This window comes from Mastigoproctus giganteus, chromosome 8 (genome assembly GCF_048544385.1).
Source record: "Mastigoproctus giganteus isolate SK-2022 chromosome 8, ASM4854438v1, whole genome shotgun sequence".
Taxonomy (NCBI): Eukaryota; Metazoa; Arthropoda; class Arachnida; order Uropygi; family Thelyphonidae; genus Mastigoproctus; species Mastigoproctus giganteus.
This window is the reverse complement of record NC_143582.1, coordinates 55,196,680-55,217,507: the sequence shown is the minus strand read 5'-3', so window position 1 is coordinate 55,217,507 and position 20,828 is coordinate 55,196,680. Positions and strand designations below refer to the sequence as shown.

Here is a 20,828-nt window from a genome sequence, read left to right as displayed (position 1 = left end):
AAAAGTTAAAGGGATTAATCTTAATCCTTTTTGCTCATAATTCGTGCTTTCTACAGCATCAGTTCCTTTTCCTAAAGGCCACAGGTGTGAACAATGCAACCTGGACCCTCAAAATCAGTTCGTTATATGGAAATTTTCTTCGTTATACAGAAACTGTTTTCAATGTAATGACGAAGGGGAAATTAAAAAAGTTTGCCCACATAGAAAGATTTGCTATATGGAAGTTTGCTAAAGAGAGGGCTTACTGTGTGTGTGTGTGTGTGTATACAAATATATATATATACACACACACACACACACACACACACACACACACACACACACACACACACACACACACACACACACACACACATATAATCCAAAAATTAGAGGGGTAAAAAGTAAAAGTAATAAAAATAAGAAAAAATATTAGAAAAGCTAACATCAGCGGCAGCATAAAAGCACAAACCACTACATGTTGCATATAATAAACTTAAAATAAATATAAAATATATAAAATATAATACAATAGAATTTAAATAAAATAAAATATAATGTATTTTCTGAATTATATTAGGAACATTGGTTCAAAGTACCCTCTTAATTTTTTTCTCTCCGTCCTCACCTATTTTACTTTTAGTTGTTATTTTTATTGGTTACGTTCATTTTAACTCTACTGGTTTGTCATGCTACTGGCATATATTTTATTTAAGTTTATATAGACAAATATATTAGGTAAGTATATGAGTAGGGATGCTGACCTGTCAGGTGTAGTTACAATGAAAAAAATTATTAAAAAGCGCCTGAAAAATAAAAGCAGATTACATAAAATTAAATAAAATAAATGAAAATGTACAAATAGTATTTAATGTTATAAATCCTAAGATTTTAACTACATCATCAAGGGCAGGCACCTGGACAAGATTGTTGGCAGAAGGCAGGCTGGTGGGGGCAGCATTATAGTGTGTTTGTGTCCAACGGCACCAGGGGTTCCCCCCATCTCTGCATTGCTTTCATTGTGGGTGAAACAGTTCACTGTAAAGACCAGCGATTTAAAAGTGTATTGAGATGTGTAATGTCATGTACTGTTGTTCTTCTGCCATTTAGCCGCTAGACCCCTGCTGGGGCCCAACGTTGTCTACACTATGCTGCGTGGAGGCAGACCAGGTACACCAGTAGATATTTATTTAGATATTTACTCTGGTGGGTCCTGCCACCTAATTTCTTGAGATTTTAGTGGCTAGGACCTATTTGTTAAAAAAAAAAAAAAAAAAAAAAAGGGATGAGACACTATTAGGGTTGAGAGGCTGAGAGAGTTTGCTCATTAATTTGGATGCTTTAAATTTTGGTTGTGTGGGACATTTGCTGTTGACTTAGACAAAGTAGGGGGGACTGAAGACTGGGGGTGAAAATCAGAGTAGGAGGTCGATAGGGAAGGTGACCCCGGGAAGATCAGTGGGGCAGGCCCAGGCCCCACCAGGAGGAAGAAAATAGGGGGAAGAAGACAGTTTGTTCCCCCTCCCCAAGCAGTGGAAAGAAAGTACCATGCAAGGGAGCATTGGTATTGGATTGCCAGTGGGTGCCTTGGCAGCATAGCTGCAAGAGGAAGTCATATCAAGTAGTCCAGATTCTTCTAGTCCAATTTGGTGAGTTGGAAGGTAGTCCAATCCAGTGGGTCATATCAGGCAGTCCAATCTAGTGTAAGTCTGATCTGATGTCTTTTTATTGGTTTGTTGGTCACGTTTCATGGTTTCAGTTCAGTGTCATGTTGAAGACAGGGGGCCCACTCCTTTAAGAATCCCTGTTCTGTTAAGTTTGTTGGAGTCCATTGACAGTTCCAGTTTGCATGTCGATGTTCAGTGGTTGAGTTTGCAGTTAGTCAGTATCTGGTACAGGGACTGACAATCAGGTGTGAATGTTGCAGTTGTCTTGTCCAGTTCTGTTTGTGAGTCATGGGACAGAGTCTTCCAGGAGTTTTGAGTTTGGAATATTTTGGCTTGGAGCACCATGGTTATCTGTTCCTGATATTGTCTTTGTAGGGTACTGTTGTAGGGTCTTTTAGGGAAAAATGGCGACGGAATTGCACGGCTGTGCAATTCCGTCGCCATTTAGTGTTGGGGTGTCAACCAGAATTGGGAGATCACTAGTTGTTATGGAGGTGGCAGGGATCTTTGTCGTGAAAAGAGGTCCTGAGCAAATTGGGTGAATGCCCTGTAGTATGTAGTATTCATCTTTCTGTATTATTAGGTGTTCCTGGTTTTGGAGTAGGGATTGGATCCTTGTGACCAGCTGGCATTGCAGGTCCTCATAGATTTCACATTCGTGTATGAGGAATCGCTCCCATAATTCCTCTTGCCTGCAGGAACATTGTGGTGTTTCTGAGATTCTAAAGTCAGAGTTTTTCCCCAAAAGAGCCATGTCCAGTCAAAAGATATGTAGTGTGTAGTCCAGGTGAAAACCAGGCCGGAAGATGCGGATATACCAGATTAATCTCAGGGATGAATTTTTTGGTAACTGTACCTTTTGTCGAGGCTGACCATCTGTCCTGCCAGGATTGTTTCAGGAATGTCATGAGTCATGCCTGTTCCAGGTTCTTGTTGGGTCTGTAGTGAAGCCAATGCAAGTCATTCTCCCTTTTGACAGTTGAAAAAGCAGCCCACAGTGGACACTTTCCAGGTTCAGGGGAAGACTACCTGTGAGGACCTGGAGTGCGTAGATGCTGACTGTACAACATGCTCTAGTGATCGTTAACAGAATTGAGCGGTGAATTGTTTCCAGCTTGTCTATTTGCTACTGTAGTTGCCTTTTTATACCATACACCTGCTGCATAGGCCAGTACCGGGATGAAGACAGCCTTGTAAAAGAGGGAGAGCATTTTTCCTTTTTAGACCCCAGTCCCTATGGGTAACCCTAGCAATGAGTGCAGAAAATTTTTTCTTGGTTCGTAGATAGCAGAGGTATGGTGTGTAGGAGAGATTCTTGTCCAGAACCAAACCAAGATATTTGAGTTCAGTTTTGAGCTTTATGGTTTTCCCTCCGACCTTGCTTTGTGGGCCTTCTTAGGTCAAGAGAGCCTTTTAGGAGAATTGAGCTTGTCTTCTCTGGTGAGATGTTGAGGAAATTTTGGCTGGCCCATTCTTGTAGCCTGTAGTGTAAAAATAGCTTGGTTTGCCGTGGTTTCCATTTGGGCCCTGCTGTCAGATGCAAGCATCGGGACCAGGCCATCTGCATATGCCTGAGTTCTGAAGGTCAAGGTTAAGAAAATCATTGAGGACCAGGTTCTAGAAGAGTGGCTCTAGGACAGACCCCTGGGGACAACCCCCTGCAGACCGGCTTGGAAAGATGGCAGTATGAGGCACTAACAGCGATTTCTCTGTCCTTAAGATAGGATTTGATGCATTGATAGAGGTTACCAGGTATGAGCTCTCCGGAGCCTTCCCAGGATGCTGGGTTACCATAGGGAGTCAAAGGCACCAGCGAAGTCGATGGATATAACTAGGAAGTATTTGTGGTCACAGTTTTTGGCCGCTTTGGTGATATTTTCGAGTGCATCCATAGTGGAGTGCCCTTTCCAGAATCCATATTGGTTTGGCGATGGGAGTCCAGCTTCCTGATAGTGTGTTTCTATTTTGTACTGAAGAAGTCGCTTGAGTAGTTTACTTAGCATTGAAAGCAGAGCAGTGGGGGGCTTGAGGTTTGGTCAGAATTTTTGGTATGAGTCAAACATTGGCAGATTTCCAATCAGAGGGGAAGGTGCCCTCTGAGAGGCAGTGATTGAAGAGATCAAGGATTTTGTGGTATGATTTCAACAGATTTTTGACTAATTCGGGTTTGATTTTATCTTCATCTGGTGTTTTCTTGTTTTGCATTTTGGATGCTGCTGTGTAGAGGTCCTCCAGGGTAAATGAATCTTCTATGGTTTACGTTTGGTAAGTTTCATTCTCTTCACAGAATTTTAGCTGTTCCAGTGTGGGGGGGTCAACCGGTGGAAGAAAGACAGTGTCCAGGATATTATTGATCGACTCTTTCCATGTTCTTGTATACGATCCTTGTGGCAGTTTAGTGGCTGAGACCACTTCTCCCCTGGGGAGTTTGTTGGTGGTGACTTTGTACACCACTCCCCAAGGGTCAGTATTTCCTTCCGTGGAGACGAGAGTTTCCCAGGAGCACCTTTTGCAGAGCTTGATTTTAGCTGTGTACTCATTCCTGACCTCAGGGGACAGCTTTATAAGCAGGCTTTTTCTTTTCAATGGCTGCATTTGCAGCTTCCATTATAATTTTTACTATCTGTTGCTGGTGTTGATTTGGGCTAAGGCAGTTGAAGTTGTCAGCTGATCTGGTCAGTACCTCTTTGAAGAGATTCCAGTCAGCCTTTTTGATAGCATATCTATGGGGCATGTGCCTTGTGATTGGTTGAGTGACTAGGTAGCAGTGAAGCTGGAAGGTCAGCACCCTGTGGTCTGAAGTAGTCCAGTGGTCTTGAACTGTCCAAGAAGAGTTGTCCAGCGATGGAGCAGCTGGCAAGGCTGACATCAATGGTTGACTCCCACATGGTGCTGGAGAAGGTATGGAGATGGTTATGTCTATTTAAATTCACAAGGTTTCTGCTGGAGATGTAGTCCTCAAGTCGCTGGCCGTTTGTAGTGCCTCTGTGATCTGGTGCACCGTTGTGCCAGACTGGGGACCTGCAGTTCGCATCAGTGCTGATGGATCAGTCTGGCATTGGAGAGATGAAGCCGGATGTTCTCCAGGTACCTGATGGCTGAGAGGATGCCCTCACCTGGCCTGTGCAGTACAGAGAGATTGCGTAGAATTCCCCCAGCAGTTAGATTACGCGTGCACACACAGCCCAGTTTGTGCGGAAGTCTGAAATCTTTGTCACTGTGAGGTCTGGGTTTCGGATATTGATGGTAGCCCATGCCCATGGAATGTCTCCGTTCACTTGGACAATCTTATACTGTAGGGGGTATCCCCTGACTTCTCTCTTGTGGGTATATGGTTCTTGTAAAAGGAGTAGATCAAGATTCTCTTCATTTGCTTTCTTGGCTCTTTGCACATTGTTGCACAAACTTTACTATTGTTGTGTTGAAATATTTCCAGTTACTCCCCATAGTTAGTTTTTTGTTGTTGGGTGCTTTTGTCTTTGAGGTAGACCGGGCATTTGTTGTCCCGGATGGAGTGATCTGAGGGCAGCTTCAGAGCTTTGCAGTTTGCACATTTTGGAGGCTCAGCTTTAGTTGGACAGGAATTAAAATTGTGCCCTGTATTGGCACAATAGCCACAAGTTGGTTGGGTTTGTTTACAGGTGTGTATATTGTATGATCAAAGCGACAACACCTGTAGCATTTGGTTATGACCACATGTTCTTTATAACAGTGGCTGCTCCAATTTATGTAGATTCTGGATTGTTGGTTTATTATTTTCCATGCGGTCATAGATAGCTCAAAGACTCAGTTAATGGCACTGCCAACTCTGGCTTTTGCTTTGTACTTTGGAGTTGTCTGTCTGGTTCATCGTCTGGGAGTTCTCTCTGGAGATTTTTATGGTATATCTCATCCCGAAGCTCCTCAGGGGAGATGTCATATCAGGATACAAGACTCTTTTTTTCCCTGGGGGGGTTCAGCTAGGAGCCTCAGAGTTAGGGTTTTTGGATTTTGGATTATTTTGTCAATCTCCTCCTTTGTTTCGGTTTCAGATAACGCAGATATTACTCATTTTCCTGATGGACTTAATTTTGGTATGTCTGAAGTCTTCCGTTAGTGAGTCGATTACTGTCTTTTTGACCTCTTCACTACTTTTGTGACCATCTGATGTTGAAGGCTTGAGTACCACTAGGTGTGGCTTTGGCAAGAGTGTTCCTCAGGAGTGGTCTGGTCTTGTTGGTGTCGGCAGTCACTTGTGGTTCCTGCCTGTGGATCCTCAGCGTTTGGGCGTAAGTTTGGGCACGCTGTTGCATTTGATTTACCCCACTTGCTAGGTAGGCTTCTAGTTTTGCCAGAGCCCTTTCTTTCTCTGTGTTTGTTTCAATTAGTATCGTCTCTAGTTTTGTTCACATGGCCACAATTTATACCCTGAGGACAGTAGTTACCCTGTTTGTTTGCTCTTTAAATAGGTTCTTGAGTGCTGTTTTTAGGATAAAAGATTGCTGGATGACTGTACCCTCAGGGAGCATGGGGTACAGCAGATCCTGTTGTTTCTCTTCTGTGTGATCGTTTTGAGATAGTTATTGGTCTTGTGACTCCTTTTGTGCTGACTTGGAGCATGTCGCCCTTTCTGACTTTGGAACTGCAAGGTTTTTATTCTTTCTCTTTGTTTGGGGGAAATCCCATTGGGATTTCCTCTGTCTTCGTGGTGTTCAAGTAACACCGAATCGTCATTTTGTTGTGATGGAGCTGTGGTGTTGTTTTACAGTTTTCCCTCCATATTGTCAAAATCCGGAAAATCAGTCCGATTTCAGATTACCGGGAATCCATTGTAATTGTTGTAGAGTGCTGTTTTAGGGAAGTTTTTGACACTTGCTACAAGTTTAATAGAGGGATCTCCCTCTTTGGATAGGCAAGTTTAATTTTTCCAGTCTGCTACCCGAGTCGTGAATTAACAATGTCCATAATTTGCTCAGGTTTGCCGGCATATAGTGAGAGTTCCGGCCACGTGGTGCATGGCATTGTTGAAAAACATTTGAGTGCATAGTGTGACACATTATTGTTTTGTAGTGCTTAATGACAGGTAGGATAGGCAAGTATTAATTAATTTCACTCTTAGATTGATCATAGGAGCACAAATGACCTAAGTATTTTCTCTTATGTCGAGGTAAAATTCAAAATGGTGTCGCTATTGTTAAGGCAACGCGTTCGTTCAACCACATGGCGTGGGGAAGAGACAGATAGGTAAATAGGTACATAAATATAGAATCATTGTATTAATTTCAATCACTATACACTGCATAAGTTTCTACTCTTTCTTACAGTTAATGCTCTGCTCTGTGAAGAATACGGAGGGCAGTACTATTTCTCGGGACGCTGATGTCTGAGATTTCTTAAAAGTCATATACATTGGGTGACCGTTACATACAAAAATTTAAAATTTCAATTATTATTGTTAAAACTGGTCATTTCTATCATAAAAGTCACCTGAATGTCCAGAGTCCTTAACAGTTTCACCTGACATCGTCGGCGAACGAAAAATCCAATTGTACACACTTTATAAAACTGATTTACACAGAGCTCAAAAATGCATCGCTGCATGCTCGATTTATGGTCTGGGGAATGTTTTCGTGGCATGGCTTGGGTCTGCTGATACCTCTGGAGGGCACCCTGAATGCAAATGGTTACCTATCAATCGTTGCCGATCAGGTACACCCATACATGTTGACCGTGTTCTCTGGGGGGCAATGGTATCTATCAGCAAGACAATGTGCCATGCCATGTTGCCAGAATTGTCCATGAGTGGGTTGAGGAGCATGATGAAGACTTCAAGCTTACTTCCTTGGCCACTAAATTCCCTGGATCTTAACCCAATTGAAAATCTGAGACCACCTCGATCGACACATCAGACGGATGGATCCTACAGGAACTCCGGGGTGCACTGCAGTCTGCACAGTCACAGATACCCATAGTAACCTTCTGCAGACATATTGAGTCCCTCTCACGGCAGCTGGCTGCAGTGCATGCTGCAAAAGGCACATATTCTGGATACTAGGTAGGTGGTCATAATAATGTGACGGTACTCTGTCTGTCTGTCTGGAAAATTCAATTTATGTGTGAAACAACTCAACTTTATTCTTATTTTTATACAGATATATAATAATAACATTATTTATCATCAATTTGCTATACATAGAACAAATAATTTGAAATATGTATACAATTATATATACCAATCATATCGAAAATAAGTAATGTTCTATAGTAAAATTGACGAAATTTCTTTTAGGGCATCCAAAAGGTGATAGAACACAAATACTTCCTCGACAAGTATCTGGCCTAAATCACAAAGACTGGAAAATTAGTCATATTGCCACTAGTGATGGAGCTATTGTTTGTGCTACCAACAAAGGGGATGTTTTTGTGCTTCATGAATACCAGTGTCGCAAAATTGCATCAAAGTAGGCCATATGTACACTTAATTTTTTGATAAAATTTTAGTTTTTCTTTCTTGCTTAAATTTGATAACAAGAAAAATTTCCATAAATGTGATGAGGTTTTTAGGTTGTGTGTGTCAGAGAGAGAGAGACTACCAGTATATTGTTTATAATTCAAATTATGGACCAAAAGTTTGAACTATTTCCTTGCTTCACTCCTGCTTAAAAAATTATTTTGTTGTGAAACCTGGTTGTGTTTTAGGGGAGTAATAGAAATTATTTACCCTAAAACAGGCAGATTGAAACTGACTACAGATGTGATGTCTTATTTGGGACTTAGCTGTTTTGACATTCATTGCTTAATATTCGAATACATATAACAGTATTATTTCGATTGAATTTTTAGAGTAACAAATGCATTTAAAGTAGTCCTGATGCTATATGTAAATGTTTGACTGAGTTATATAGATTAAATGGATAATTAAAAAAAATAGTGAAAACAATTAAAATATGTATTATTGTTTATGAAACATACTATGTAGGGTTGTGCATGTGACATTTGCTTGAGCATGTACAGAGAAGGGCAACAAGATTGGTGAGGGGAATGAAGGGATCCTCTTGCCAAGAGAGGCTTAAGTTCTATAAATTGCAGCAACTGGTGACTAGGCACCTGTGAGGTGATCTGATTGAGGTGTATAAGGCCTTGAATGGGGTGAGCATGCTGAATTCTGATATGATTCTTCCACTTGTTCAGATTACAAACCTAAGGGACCATAAATTCAAATTGAGGAAAGACAGATGTAGAATAGATGTGCAGAAATTTGCCTTTAGCTAGTGTGTGGTTAATTGCTGGAACAAACTTCCATCTGTCATTGTTGCAGTTGATAGGTTAAATGAATTTAAGGAGGAACTGGAGATTTAGAGGGAATGGTTGTGTAAAAATTTTTTTTTTTTTTTGGCTGATGCTGCATAAGCCCATACACTTGCTTTCTTGCATCACATGCCACTATTACTACTACTACTACATGTTTATGCAGGTGTTATCAGGCATAATTTAGTCAATCTCAGGTGGAGTTTAGCATTTTTTACCCATGGGCTATCCTGGGTTCTTCAGCCTACATAACATGCAGATCAGCCTGTGAAAATGCTCTTGTACAGAAAATACACAGTGGTGCAGTTTGGTCTAAGTTAACGTACCTAAAACCTGACAACAACCAATATGCTTTCCCCTCTGGTAGGCAAGACCGTTCACACGATTTCCAACAACGGAGAGTTCCTAAACCTGGTTTCTGGTCTAACCATTTCAGAAGATCAGGTTATAGCCTTGTTTGACATAGTATCCCTCTTCACTTCAGTTCCCATCTAACTGGCTATTACATGTGCCAAACAACTCCTGGACAACGACCAAACCCTGGGCAGCAGAACTTTACTACCTGCCAGTGACGTTTGCACTGTCCTCAGGTTGTGCCTGACTGGTGGTGTTGTTATGTACAGTGAATCCCTTTGCCTTCAAATTCGTGGTACAGCCATAGGTGTACCTGCCAGCTCTGTCACAGCAAACATCGCTATGGAGGAACTGGAGGACTGCGCATTTGTGGGTTTGCCAGAGCCTAACCTTTTGGTGTCGCAATGTCGACAATGTGTTTTGTCATTATTCCCCTGCAAGTCAGGAGACAGACTTTTTGCAACACCTCAACTCTGTCGTCCTTTATTCAGTTCACCATTGAACTGGAGTTGGACAGTGCTCTGCCTTTTTTTGGATACTCTTGTTTGGTGCGGGGGCACGCATTTAAAGACCTCAGTCCATCACAAACCGATGTGTGCTGGCCAATTCAACTACTGGTCAGCATATGCTCACAGTCAGCTTCTTGGTACTGTGCGAGTCCTAACTGCACCTGAACCCGCTCCAGTTCTATGGATGAGAGGCAACCTGAGATTGTTGACCGTGAAAGCAGACCTGACTAAATGTGGCTACCCTGCCAGTGCCTTAGAGAGATGACTTACAGACCAATGACCATGCAGCAAACTCCAGAACCACATATAACAACGACCTCGCCTTGACTGCCTTTATCCCCCAATACCCGAACCTGTTATAACAACTCTCTAAAGTCTTACAGACCTACGGGATAAAGTGCTTACAGCTTCCAGGCAGGAAATTGCTGTCCCTCGTCTTGAAGGTAAAGATACTGATCTCCCCCCCCCCCCGGTTTGGTGTACCATTTTTCCTGCTGTAACTGCACTGGCTGCTATGTTGATGAATCTGGCAGGAGACTCAAAAAGTGAGTCTCCGAGCATGAGAAAGCAGTCTGTTCCACGGATTTAGAACACTCAGCGATCATGGAGCACTTCTGGTCTGCCCAGTATGACATCGACCCATGCCGCAACATTAAAATTATTGTCCGATCCAGCCACTACTGTCGTCACTTCTTGTTGGAATTGCTCCACATTTTGTGTTGTCACGATTCCTTTAACCGGAACAAAGGGGGTCGCAGCCATCCCCCTGAATGATAAATGTTAGCACATGCAGCACACTCAAGCTTTGCAGTTACAACCAAGCCTCTACTTCCAACTGCTGATTGTTATCTGCACCTGTGTACACATTTCACCTCACATGACCACCATGGCCAGGCACATGACATTCTTTATTATTTTTGTAATACCACTCCTACCCAACTGAGAAAGGACAACTTAAGTCTGAAAGCTTTGGTGATTTATTTACTTTATTTTTATCCTATTTTAATTTGTGTTTTTAACTTGTTTCTGATATTAAAGAGTTTTTATCCAAAAAAGCCTGGGTTTTATCCGTCTTCTCAATATAGGTATATAAATTCAGTAAAGCTGAATTTATATACCTATAATGAATCCTGAGAACAGAGGCCTCTTTCAGTGGGCAGTTATAATATTAAAGCACAGTTTATTTTTGTGTGGCATAAATGTAAATTTGAATTGACAGTTCATATTTAGATTCATAATCCTATAGCGAGATGCCAAATAAATGTGATGTAGTGTTTAAGAAAATGTATATCCAAGATTTCTGTGTTATACAATCTTGAAAAGATAACACATTTGCTTTGTGGACTATATAAATGTGACAGCACAGTTTACGTGATGGGACAGTATGTAATCAGACAGGACTGATGTGGCTGAGGTAACCAATGAGAAAGGGGGTAGAAGTACATGAATTTGAATTGACCATGGTTTGAGCCCACATTTTTATTTTTTTATGAAAAGCCCCAAACGTGACGTATTAGAACCTATAGTACTTAGTACAGTGCATGGATTGGAGGTTGAGAAGACGAAAGATGAGCCCACATGATTGGTAAATATAGTAATCTTCTTGTATTGTCTATCTAGTAAACTCCTCTGACTCTGTAGGTACCCTGGAGTATAAACAGAAAATTTATTTTATTTGTGAGCACATAAACATAAGAACAATGTGCATTGTTTAAAAAAAATATAAAAATAGATTTAATATTTTAAAGTGAAGGTGATAGTGCAATATGTGCTGAATGCTTATTCACATTGTTTATTATAGTACATTTCTCAGAGTTGTGCTGATCGTGAAGACATTGTTCAGAAATATGTTCCTTGATAGTGAATTGGCAAAAAATTGATGTGGAAGAGAAAAAAAACAGTATGTATTGTTAGTGAAATTGAACAGAAAAGAAAACAAAAGGTAGTGATGGCTTTGAAATTGTGCCATTTTTGATTACTGCCATAGATGGCAGTAATCAAAGCAATTTCAGTCTGTATTCCTTTATGGTAACCCTTCCTAATAATAAAAATCATCAGATCAAAAACAGCTTGCTCTGAGTACAAGTGTCAGAAGATTATTCTACTGAGTTTAATATTAAGCACCAGCCTGAAAACATCAGGGATTCCTTTAGAAAACTGTCTGGCACTTGCTGTTGATAATGCTTCTGTTATTATGGTATATCTAGAAATTATAGTAGAAACAGTATTAAAAGAGATGGGTGCCTCCGTAGCCAGGTGGGCAGGAGCAGCAGTGCATAGCACACGCTTCTTGATTAGACCGGGGTTTGAGCCTGTGACAACCAAACACAGAGGATGCGGAAAGGTCAGGGAATGACCACTGCATATCCCTGGAGCAATATGGCCTTAGTTGCTAATGCTCCTAAAAACCAAATAACAAACAATTAAAAGAGATTGGGAACTTGGTGGCAATAGGCTGTCCTTGTCATCTGATTGTGTGCTGAAAGGCAGCAGGCATACCACTTTTCTGAAAGTGGATGAATATTTCGTTACATTTTCTTATTTATTATTGCAACTTACTATGTTGTTAAATCTTCCACTTCCCTTCTGAAGTTGATTACTAGAACATATTAAGTAGAAGGATGATTCTGCCTTTGTCATATGTAGCTCCACTGATAAGGTCACAAAGAGTAAAACGAGGTAATTCTGTTCTTTTGTTTGATGAGGAAGTACTTTATTTCTGCATGTGAAAACGTGTACGAATTCTCACTGAAAGATTTTCTTGTATATGTTGAAGTACTATGAATTTCATCAACTGCTGTGTATCGTTTAGAAATTTGAAATTTTTTGTGGACAAGTTTTGAGTACTTGGTGTCATTAACCCAGCAACAGCAGTGATGGTTCCCCTTTTAATGACAAATGTGGTGGCTTATCACCTGACAGATGACTAAATTTCTTTTCAATTTCTAAAAAAGTTTTGAATTTAGCTTATTATACCACTATTTCATTCTTTTCATAATAGATTGCAATACTTTTAATTTTTTTAATTAAAAAAATCAGTGCCATATTTTACACCTTTTATTTTCAGAAAAATAAAATAATTTTGCTGAAAATTACAAAAATACTTTTAGACATAATATAAATGTCTAAGTTTCTTTCATTGTTCAGTTTAAAAGACCATTAAGTATGTAAAATTTCAAACGTGCATGTATTTCAGCTTATTATGTATATACATATTGGTACTTCTGCTTATTATGTATATAAATTTTAGTTCTTGTTAAAAATTAAAAATTATACATATATATATATATATATATATATATTTGATAGTGTTAGATACTTCCACTTTCTGATTTATTTCAAATTTGGTATGCTGGAATACTCATAAAATTTGAAAATTACCTAGCCTTAACATCCAAGTAGTTGACATCTCACGATGTCAGATACTCAGGTGAATGTTGCATTTCATGTTCTCATATTTCATTTTCCAAAACAGTAAATCTTTCAGAAATAATGCTTGAAAGACTGTAGAGAATTAGTGGGAAAGCAAGTAACCTTGACCTCTAAACAAACATGTAATTCGAAACTTTGTGTATAGTTCCACAGAGTAGCAGAAAGGTTGAGTGAACATTGCATTTTAGCATCTTACCTTTGTTATGTGAAAAGAATGAATCTTTCTACAGTAACTCATTTAAGACTTTATATTTTTATAGAACTAATAGTAGAAGGAAAGTAAGTCACCTTGAACAAACAAAGAAACAGACAATTAAAAATTTTGTAACAGCATCAGGGATTGTCCAGTCCAATGCCACTTGTCAGGCAAAAATCCAATCAATTCAAACATAGTGGTGAGTCATCTTACAGGTTCATGCAATTTTTAATGGTTCAAAAACTTAAAAATCACGTCAAAAAATATTGGTGTAAAAAGTCTGCCAATATTTTGACAACTACAAAAAATTAATTTTTAATCATTAATTTAGGAATAACACAGGAACATTTATTTTTGAGAGCCACCTGTCAGGTGACTCACTGCCATATTAGAGATAAATAAATAAATAGATGAAGCATTAGCTTTTGCAGCATATATTCTTCAGTTTTAGTGTCTGAATCTAGCTGAAGTTAATAAGAAAGAAATGATGTACAGTGGTCCTTAGTTGGGAACTATCAAATGCAGAAGAAAACTTGAAATATAACAAATTATCTGAAGTTGTGCTCGCCACTTTAATTTGTCATAGCAGTGCTGAGGATAGCAGAATATTCAGCCAGGTTAAAAAAAAAAAAAAAAATTGCATGTGTATCCTGTACGTGAGAAAGATGTTTTATGTGTAAACATATTTGACGACATCTACTAAATTTCGAACAACTAGAACTGAAATCATGAAGGATGTAATTTATGCTCATGCCCACTACTTACTCTACTGAATCAAATTTTGGAAGAGGTTAGGCCAATAGCTTAATTACCCATTTGATTGTAGCCACAAATCTACTGTGATTAATAAAATAAACAAAAAGTAAAACCTTGAATTAGCAGAAAGCAGAGGGTTTTTAGTTTTTACAGAAGGGGGGGACAAAACAAAGCAAGAAATCTTTTTCACTCTGGACATTGGCCATGAAATAATTTCTTGTAGCCACAAATCTACTGTGATTAATAAAATAAACAAAAAGTAAAACCTTGAATTAGCAGAAAGGGTTTTTAGTTTTTACAGAAGGGGGGACAAAATAAAGCAAGAAAGCTTTTTCACTCTGGACATTGACCATGAAATAAAATTTCATGGCCAATTACAGAGCTGATTTATGCCAGCTACGAGCACATTCAAGATCATGGCCCTCAAGATATCCATTTCTCTGTTTACCAAAAGGTTTCTGCCACGGGTGGCAATGGTTAGCCCAAAGCCATCTAAGTGGTATGCCTTGAATCATAAATGTTTTTGCACAACCAGCTGGTTTGTGCCGACTCTGAGCACATCCAAGATCACCTCCCATGATTCGTTGCTTGATCTCCTCTCCTGACTCGGTTTTTCTTTGTTATGAAACAGAAATGACGTCATTTCTGTGTCGTAGAATCATAAATTGATTTTACTAACATCAGAAATTTAGTAGGTGCTGCGAAAGATGTTTACACATCAAAAATGAATTCATTTTAGATGCCCTTGCTTTCTGATTAAACTGTAGGAGATTAAACAGATAGCATGACCATTGTTATAAAGAAAATTAACTCATTTTTGAAGAGTGCAAAGAATTTCTGCAACAGTTGTTATATCTGGGTACACTAACATATGAAAGTACTATACTGGTAAATGTTCTGGGTACTTTATGTATAATAATTACATTCAGTGAAATTTTATTTCATGGCCAATGTCCAGAGCGAAAAAGATTTCTTGTTTTTTTTGTCCCCCCCCCCCCTTCAGTAAAAACTATGAAATCCTCTGCTTTCTTCAAGTTCAAGATGGTCCCTGGACTGACACTTTCAGTGACGTTTGTCGTGCTATCCTGAAATCTGTTAAAATTTGATAAATAAAAATTGTGGAGTTATTTTTCACACATATTACATTATATACCTATATATGTAACTGGGACATTAGACAGGTTTTTTTTTTTTTTTTTTTTCAGCGCATTAATATAAGAAATGAATGGGCAGTATGTTAGGCAAACAGAAGAGCAAAATTCTTGGTTAAAGTCCTGATCATGTTATAGTGGTTTCTTTTTGAAGAGGATTTTTATCAATTTACTAAAAAAAAAAAAAAAAATAAATATATATATATACAAAGGGTACTAGGAAAGTTTTGCAATACAGCTTTGTTTATTTAATTTTTTCAAAGTAATTTCCTCTACATTCAATACACCTCTCCATCTTCCGAAACCAATCTTTAAACCAGTTCTGCCAAGTTTCACTAGGGAGTAAAGCACACTTGTTGTCCCAAGCCCGTAGAAGGTCCTCATCACTGGAAAACCGCCTCCCTTTTAGCTTCATTTTCACATGCGGGAACAGTGCAAAGTCGCAGGGATCAAGGTCTGGACTGTAGGGAGGGTGCTCGAGAAGTTTCAGTCCTGTCATGGTCAAATATTCGGTGCAGGCTTTGGCGCGGTGAGCTGGAGCATTTTCGTGATGGAGGTACCAGGTGTCCATTCTTGACTTTGGCCGCAGGTTCTTCATAGATCCAATGACTTTAGGCAGGCATTGTTCAGCATACCACTTAGCTGTGACTGTCTTCTGCGTGTCCAAAACGACACGTTCCACAATTCCACTCGATTTGAAAAATACAGCTATCATTTTCTTCTTTACAGATCGGGATTTTCTGACAATTACGGGTGTGTCGTCATCATCAAAGACCCAAACTTTGTTTTGAGCCTTGGTCGGCAGATCGTAATAGTACAGCCAAGTCTCGTCACCTGTCACGATGTTGTTCACATACCGAGATTGTCCCTTATCAAACTTTTTTAACATCTCCCGGCACCAAGTCACACGTCGTGTCATCTGCTCTTCAGTCAGTTGATGCGGCACCCAGAGAGAACAAAGTTTCTTCACGTGCAAATGATCTTGCAGAATCGAACGAATTGCTGGTGCATTTAGGCCCAAAGTATCCTCTATCTGTTGGTAGGTCACTCGCCTGTTTTCGTCAAGCATTTTCCTCACAGCAGTAACGTTTTTCCTCCGTAACTGACTTTCATGGCCTTCCCGGCCTCTCAGAATCCTCCAGAGTGAAATTTCCACTTTGGAATTCTCTATACCACCTGAATATCGTACGATGTGGACAACCATCATCTAGTGCAAGAGTCATTTCTTCTAAGCATTGGTCTATGGTTAAACCACGCATGAAATTATACCGCAAAACTGTCCTTATCTCATTTTGTGACCACGATGCCATCGCAAGCACTTTACACTCTCACTACTAATGAATAACTGAGCCCATCGACTTGGCGTGGCGGCTACTATGCACGTATGAACATGTCTCAACATGCAGCAACAAGCAGCTTCCTGTGATTCATTGTCGCGTCATATTGCAAAACTTTCCTAGTACCCTTTGTGTATATATATATATATATATATATATATGTATATATAAAAATTAAGATTTTACTTTTTGTTTATTTTATTAATCGCAGTAGATTTGTGGTAATTTGCATTTGAATTTTTATTAAAATTCATAATGAAATAAGTACATTCCAAAACAAGTCGAGTGAATATTACATTATTGAAGGTATGTGAAGTGAAATGAGAAAATTTTTTTATATATTAGTTAATTAGTATAAAGCTAGTTATTTAGTTTTCACTTCTATTTATCAGAGAAAATGGAAAAATTTAATTAAAAAATAAACAAAAATAAACAATAGAGATTCTTATCATCCTTATTAATATAGTTAAATTTTGTATAGAGATTATTGTACTTTGAAAGATTGTGATAATCTGGATTTCTCCCTTTCTCCCCTCCACAGACAGTGGGAAATCAAAAAATTATCCATTGTTGGTGGCCACCTTGATTCTCGATGTGATGCTGCTGGTATAAGAGAAGGAGGAGGATTGGAATTGAGAATAATGATATTAACAAAATCAGGAAGGGTAAGAAATGCATTTTAAGAACTTTTAAGGTTTTTTTTTTTGAAACTTGAATTTGGTTACCATGTTCCTTAATTCTCTCCTTCCTTTTATTTATTTATTGTTTTTGTTTTATGAAATGGTTAGTTCCCCCCCCCCACACACACACACATTACATTTTATAGTATTTAGGGCTTATTTATACAAGGTTGGTTTTTTTTTTTTTTTTTTGTTGCTGTCAGTAATCTTTAACTTGTGTATGTTTAACTTATATCATGTTTGGTTTTATTTTTTAGCCAGAACTGAACTTTAAATGTTGAAACCCCCCTGATTGTTCCCAAAATTGTTACTCCAGAATTAACCTTATATAAAGGCTAATTCTGGCCCTTTTAAGCTTCCTTTAAGATTAAATTATTCTCCTGCCATTTTTGCTGAATTATGGGAAAGCTACCGTAATTCAGAAAAAAATGGCAGGAGAACAGTTAAGCTTAAAAGCATATTTTCAGTTCTTTCTGAAGCAATGATTTCTTGATTCCTTCTTTCTTCTGTTGTTACTAGACATCTTAAATGTTTCATTCCTATTCCATTGTTGAGAAGATCAAGAATAAAAAGATGTCAAACATCATATGCTGTAAGGGCTAGAGAAAAAACTGCTATGCCTTTGTAAATGTGAGTTAACACAATGCCTTAATAGCAAATCCTGATTTAATGGCATCAGAATGGAAATTGATCTAGAGGAAACAAATTGAACCAACATAGTAGGGAAACTTCTGAGAAACTTAATAGAATTACATATTTATTAAATTTAGAGATCTAAAGAAAACAGTACACAGTTTAGATATAATCATACACTATGATCTCATTTTTGAGATTGTTTTGCTGTAGTAAATAAATAGAGAGAGAGAGAGAGAGCGAGAGAGAGAGAGAAACTGAAATGCTGTTTCTGTCTTACGTTTTTCATATCTTCCCAGTTTATTGGGAATTATTTAAATTGATCAAGATAAAATTAATTATATACAAAACACCATTAGAAATGATTTAATACAGAAACAGACCTGGATATTCAAAAATAACCAGCAGATGAAAAGATACTACTGAATTTCAAATTAACACACACACATGTGATTTAAATATTTAACTAAGATTAAAAATAAAAAAGATTTTTTCTGTAAGAAAAAGTTATCTGAAGAAACTTGCAGAAGTAATGCACACTTTTCAGGAAGCTAAACTTGCTGATTCAATTTTGCACCTCTAAAGAACAATTGGGAAGTGTGTAAACACAAACTGTAGGTGCAGAACAAAAGCTGCCATGTGCCAACTGACATGATCTTATTTCTTCTACAGCTACTTATGAAACTTTAAAGTGCAGAAAATAAATGAAGAGTTTTACATAGAGGAAAAACAGGAAATGAGCAAAAGCAGTCCCCACTCTGTCCACAAATTCTGTGCTGCTTCATTCATGGCCATATAGTTAACCAATCTCAGATGGAGGGAGTAAGGGTTTCCTCATGAGTTCTTCTAGGTTTTTCAGTGTGCACAACATGCAGATTCGACTATGAACATATATTGTACATTACAAAAGCACTGCTTCTGTAGTGTATAATGTAAAGCTAACAACAACACCTCCAATTCTGTAGTGCACAATGTAAAGCTAACAAATAATAAAGAAATCCATGAAATAACCAAATAATAAAGAAATAATCCATAATCAGTAGTAATGATTGGCTATTCTGGGTGGGTCCATCAGAAGCTCCAAAAAATACAATGTAATGCTGATCTGGAACAAGAAAATTCTTTAAAAATACTAAAGACCTATCATTATAATTATGATCAGAGAGTCACCATTCTGCACTAATAAGATTAAGCTCTCTCACAAAATACAGAGGAAGAGAAGTGGGGTGGGAGTCCAAAATTATTTTAGAAGTGTGCAGTTGAAGAGAATAGATACATAGGAATTACAGCCTACTTATTGAAATAGAAATAAATGATTTTTGGGATCATTACAAAATTACACAATGTTACTGAGATTACTTTTTCTTTATGCTTTTGCATTGCTGAATGTGAACTAAGAATGCAAAAGTAGATGATGGATACAATTAAAATATATGATAGGATAGAATAAAATAAAGCATTTTGATCTTTTAACCTCATCTTGCCTGAGGACTGGGTTGAAAGACTCTAGTCCCTGCTATGCAAAGTGCTTAGATTGGTAGAATGAATAGAGTGTGTGTGTGTGTGTGTGTGTGTGTGTGTGTGTGTGTGTGTGTGTATATATATATATATATATATATATATATATACAGTAAAAAAATATATATACAGTTTAGTAAAAAAAAAAAATTTCAGATTGTAAGCAGGTTATTCATGACCTGCCTTAGAAGAGTCTAACATACCTTAAAAATGGAATCGCAAAGCAGATCTGAATTGTTAACATCAGTTGTGATTTTTTTAATTAATTGGCCATGCCTCTTTTTCACCTCTTTTTGAGGTGAAAAGAGGATTTCCTAAGATAGAATAAATAAATCAGCAATAAACCACTTAATTTGCAAATATACATGGTTCTAGGTAATAATAATTATTATTTTTTATTTTTGTCATAAGTATCTGTTCTTATCTTTACTCATGGCTTGGAATGGTCCCATCCAATTTCTTATACCTGCTTATATTATTTTTAGTTGACTGAAAAACTAATTGTAGGAAAACAGTTTTTTAGGTTTTCAGCAGACTTAAATGCATGTTATGAATAATATCACACTGGCTAGTTGCATTCATTCCTCATTAGCTCTTTGAGAAATATATAGGTATATTTATGATTTTCATATTAGTCATATATATTTTATTCAAGGTCATTTCAAAAACGTTGACTGTCAGACCTATTTAATGTATATAGTTATGTATGAATGGTCATGATTTTCCAGTAGGGGAAGGCATTTCTTATCTTTGTTTATAAGTAGTACTAGACATAATATTTGAAAGTCATTGGAGGAAATAGCACCTGTTTATGATTAACTGGTGCCATCTTTGGGCTTAAAAAAGCTGAAATTCAGATCAGGAAGTTTATGAAGTTGAATCAAGTGGAACAAAATAGATATATAGGATATTATTGCATCAAAAAAGTAACAAGTCTCCATTCTCCACAAATTCTGTGCTTCTTCACTCATGGCCATATAGTTGACCAATCTCAGATGGAGGTACGAGTTTCCTCAGGCACCTCTGTAGCCAGGTGGGCAGAAGCAGCAGTGCGTAGCACACGCTTCTTGATTAGACCGGAGTTCAAGCCTGTGACTACCAAATATGGAGGATGCAGAAAGGTCAGGGAATGACCACTGCATATCCCCGGAGCAATATGGCCTTAGTTGCTAATGCTCCTAAAAAAAACCAAAAAAAAAAAAAAAAAAACAAAAACCAAAATGAGTTTTCTCATTAGTTCTGGACTTTTCAGTGTGCACAATATGCATATTCGACTGTGAACACATTACCCTACACAAGCCGTGCTTCTATTAGCTTTACAATGTAAAG

At 38.1% G+C, this 20,828-nt stretch overlaps 1 protein-coding gene across 2 annotated transcripts in view; it reads left to right on the top strand.

Annotated features, from left to right (window-relative positions):
- The window catches only part of LOC150081538 (inhibitor of Bruton tyrosine kinase), a 349,146-nt gene that overhangs the window by 95,801 nt on the left and 232,517 nt on the right, over positions 1 to 20,828 (top strand). For both annotated transcript variants that reach the window (XM_090380069.1, XM_090380070.1), the window contains exons 8-9: positions 7,915 to 8,086; positions 17,210 to 17,333. In XM_090380069.1, the coding sequence (XP_090236195.1) occupies positions 7,915 to 8,086; positions 17,210 to 17,333 (296 nt within the window). The remainder of the gene's footprint in view (positions 1 to 7,914; positions 8,087 to 17,209; positions 17,334 to 20,828) is intronic.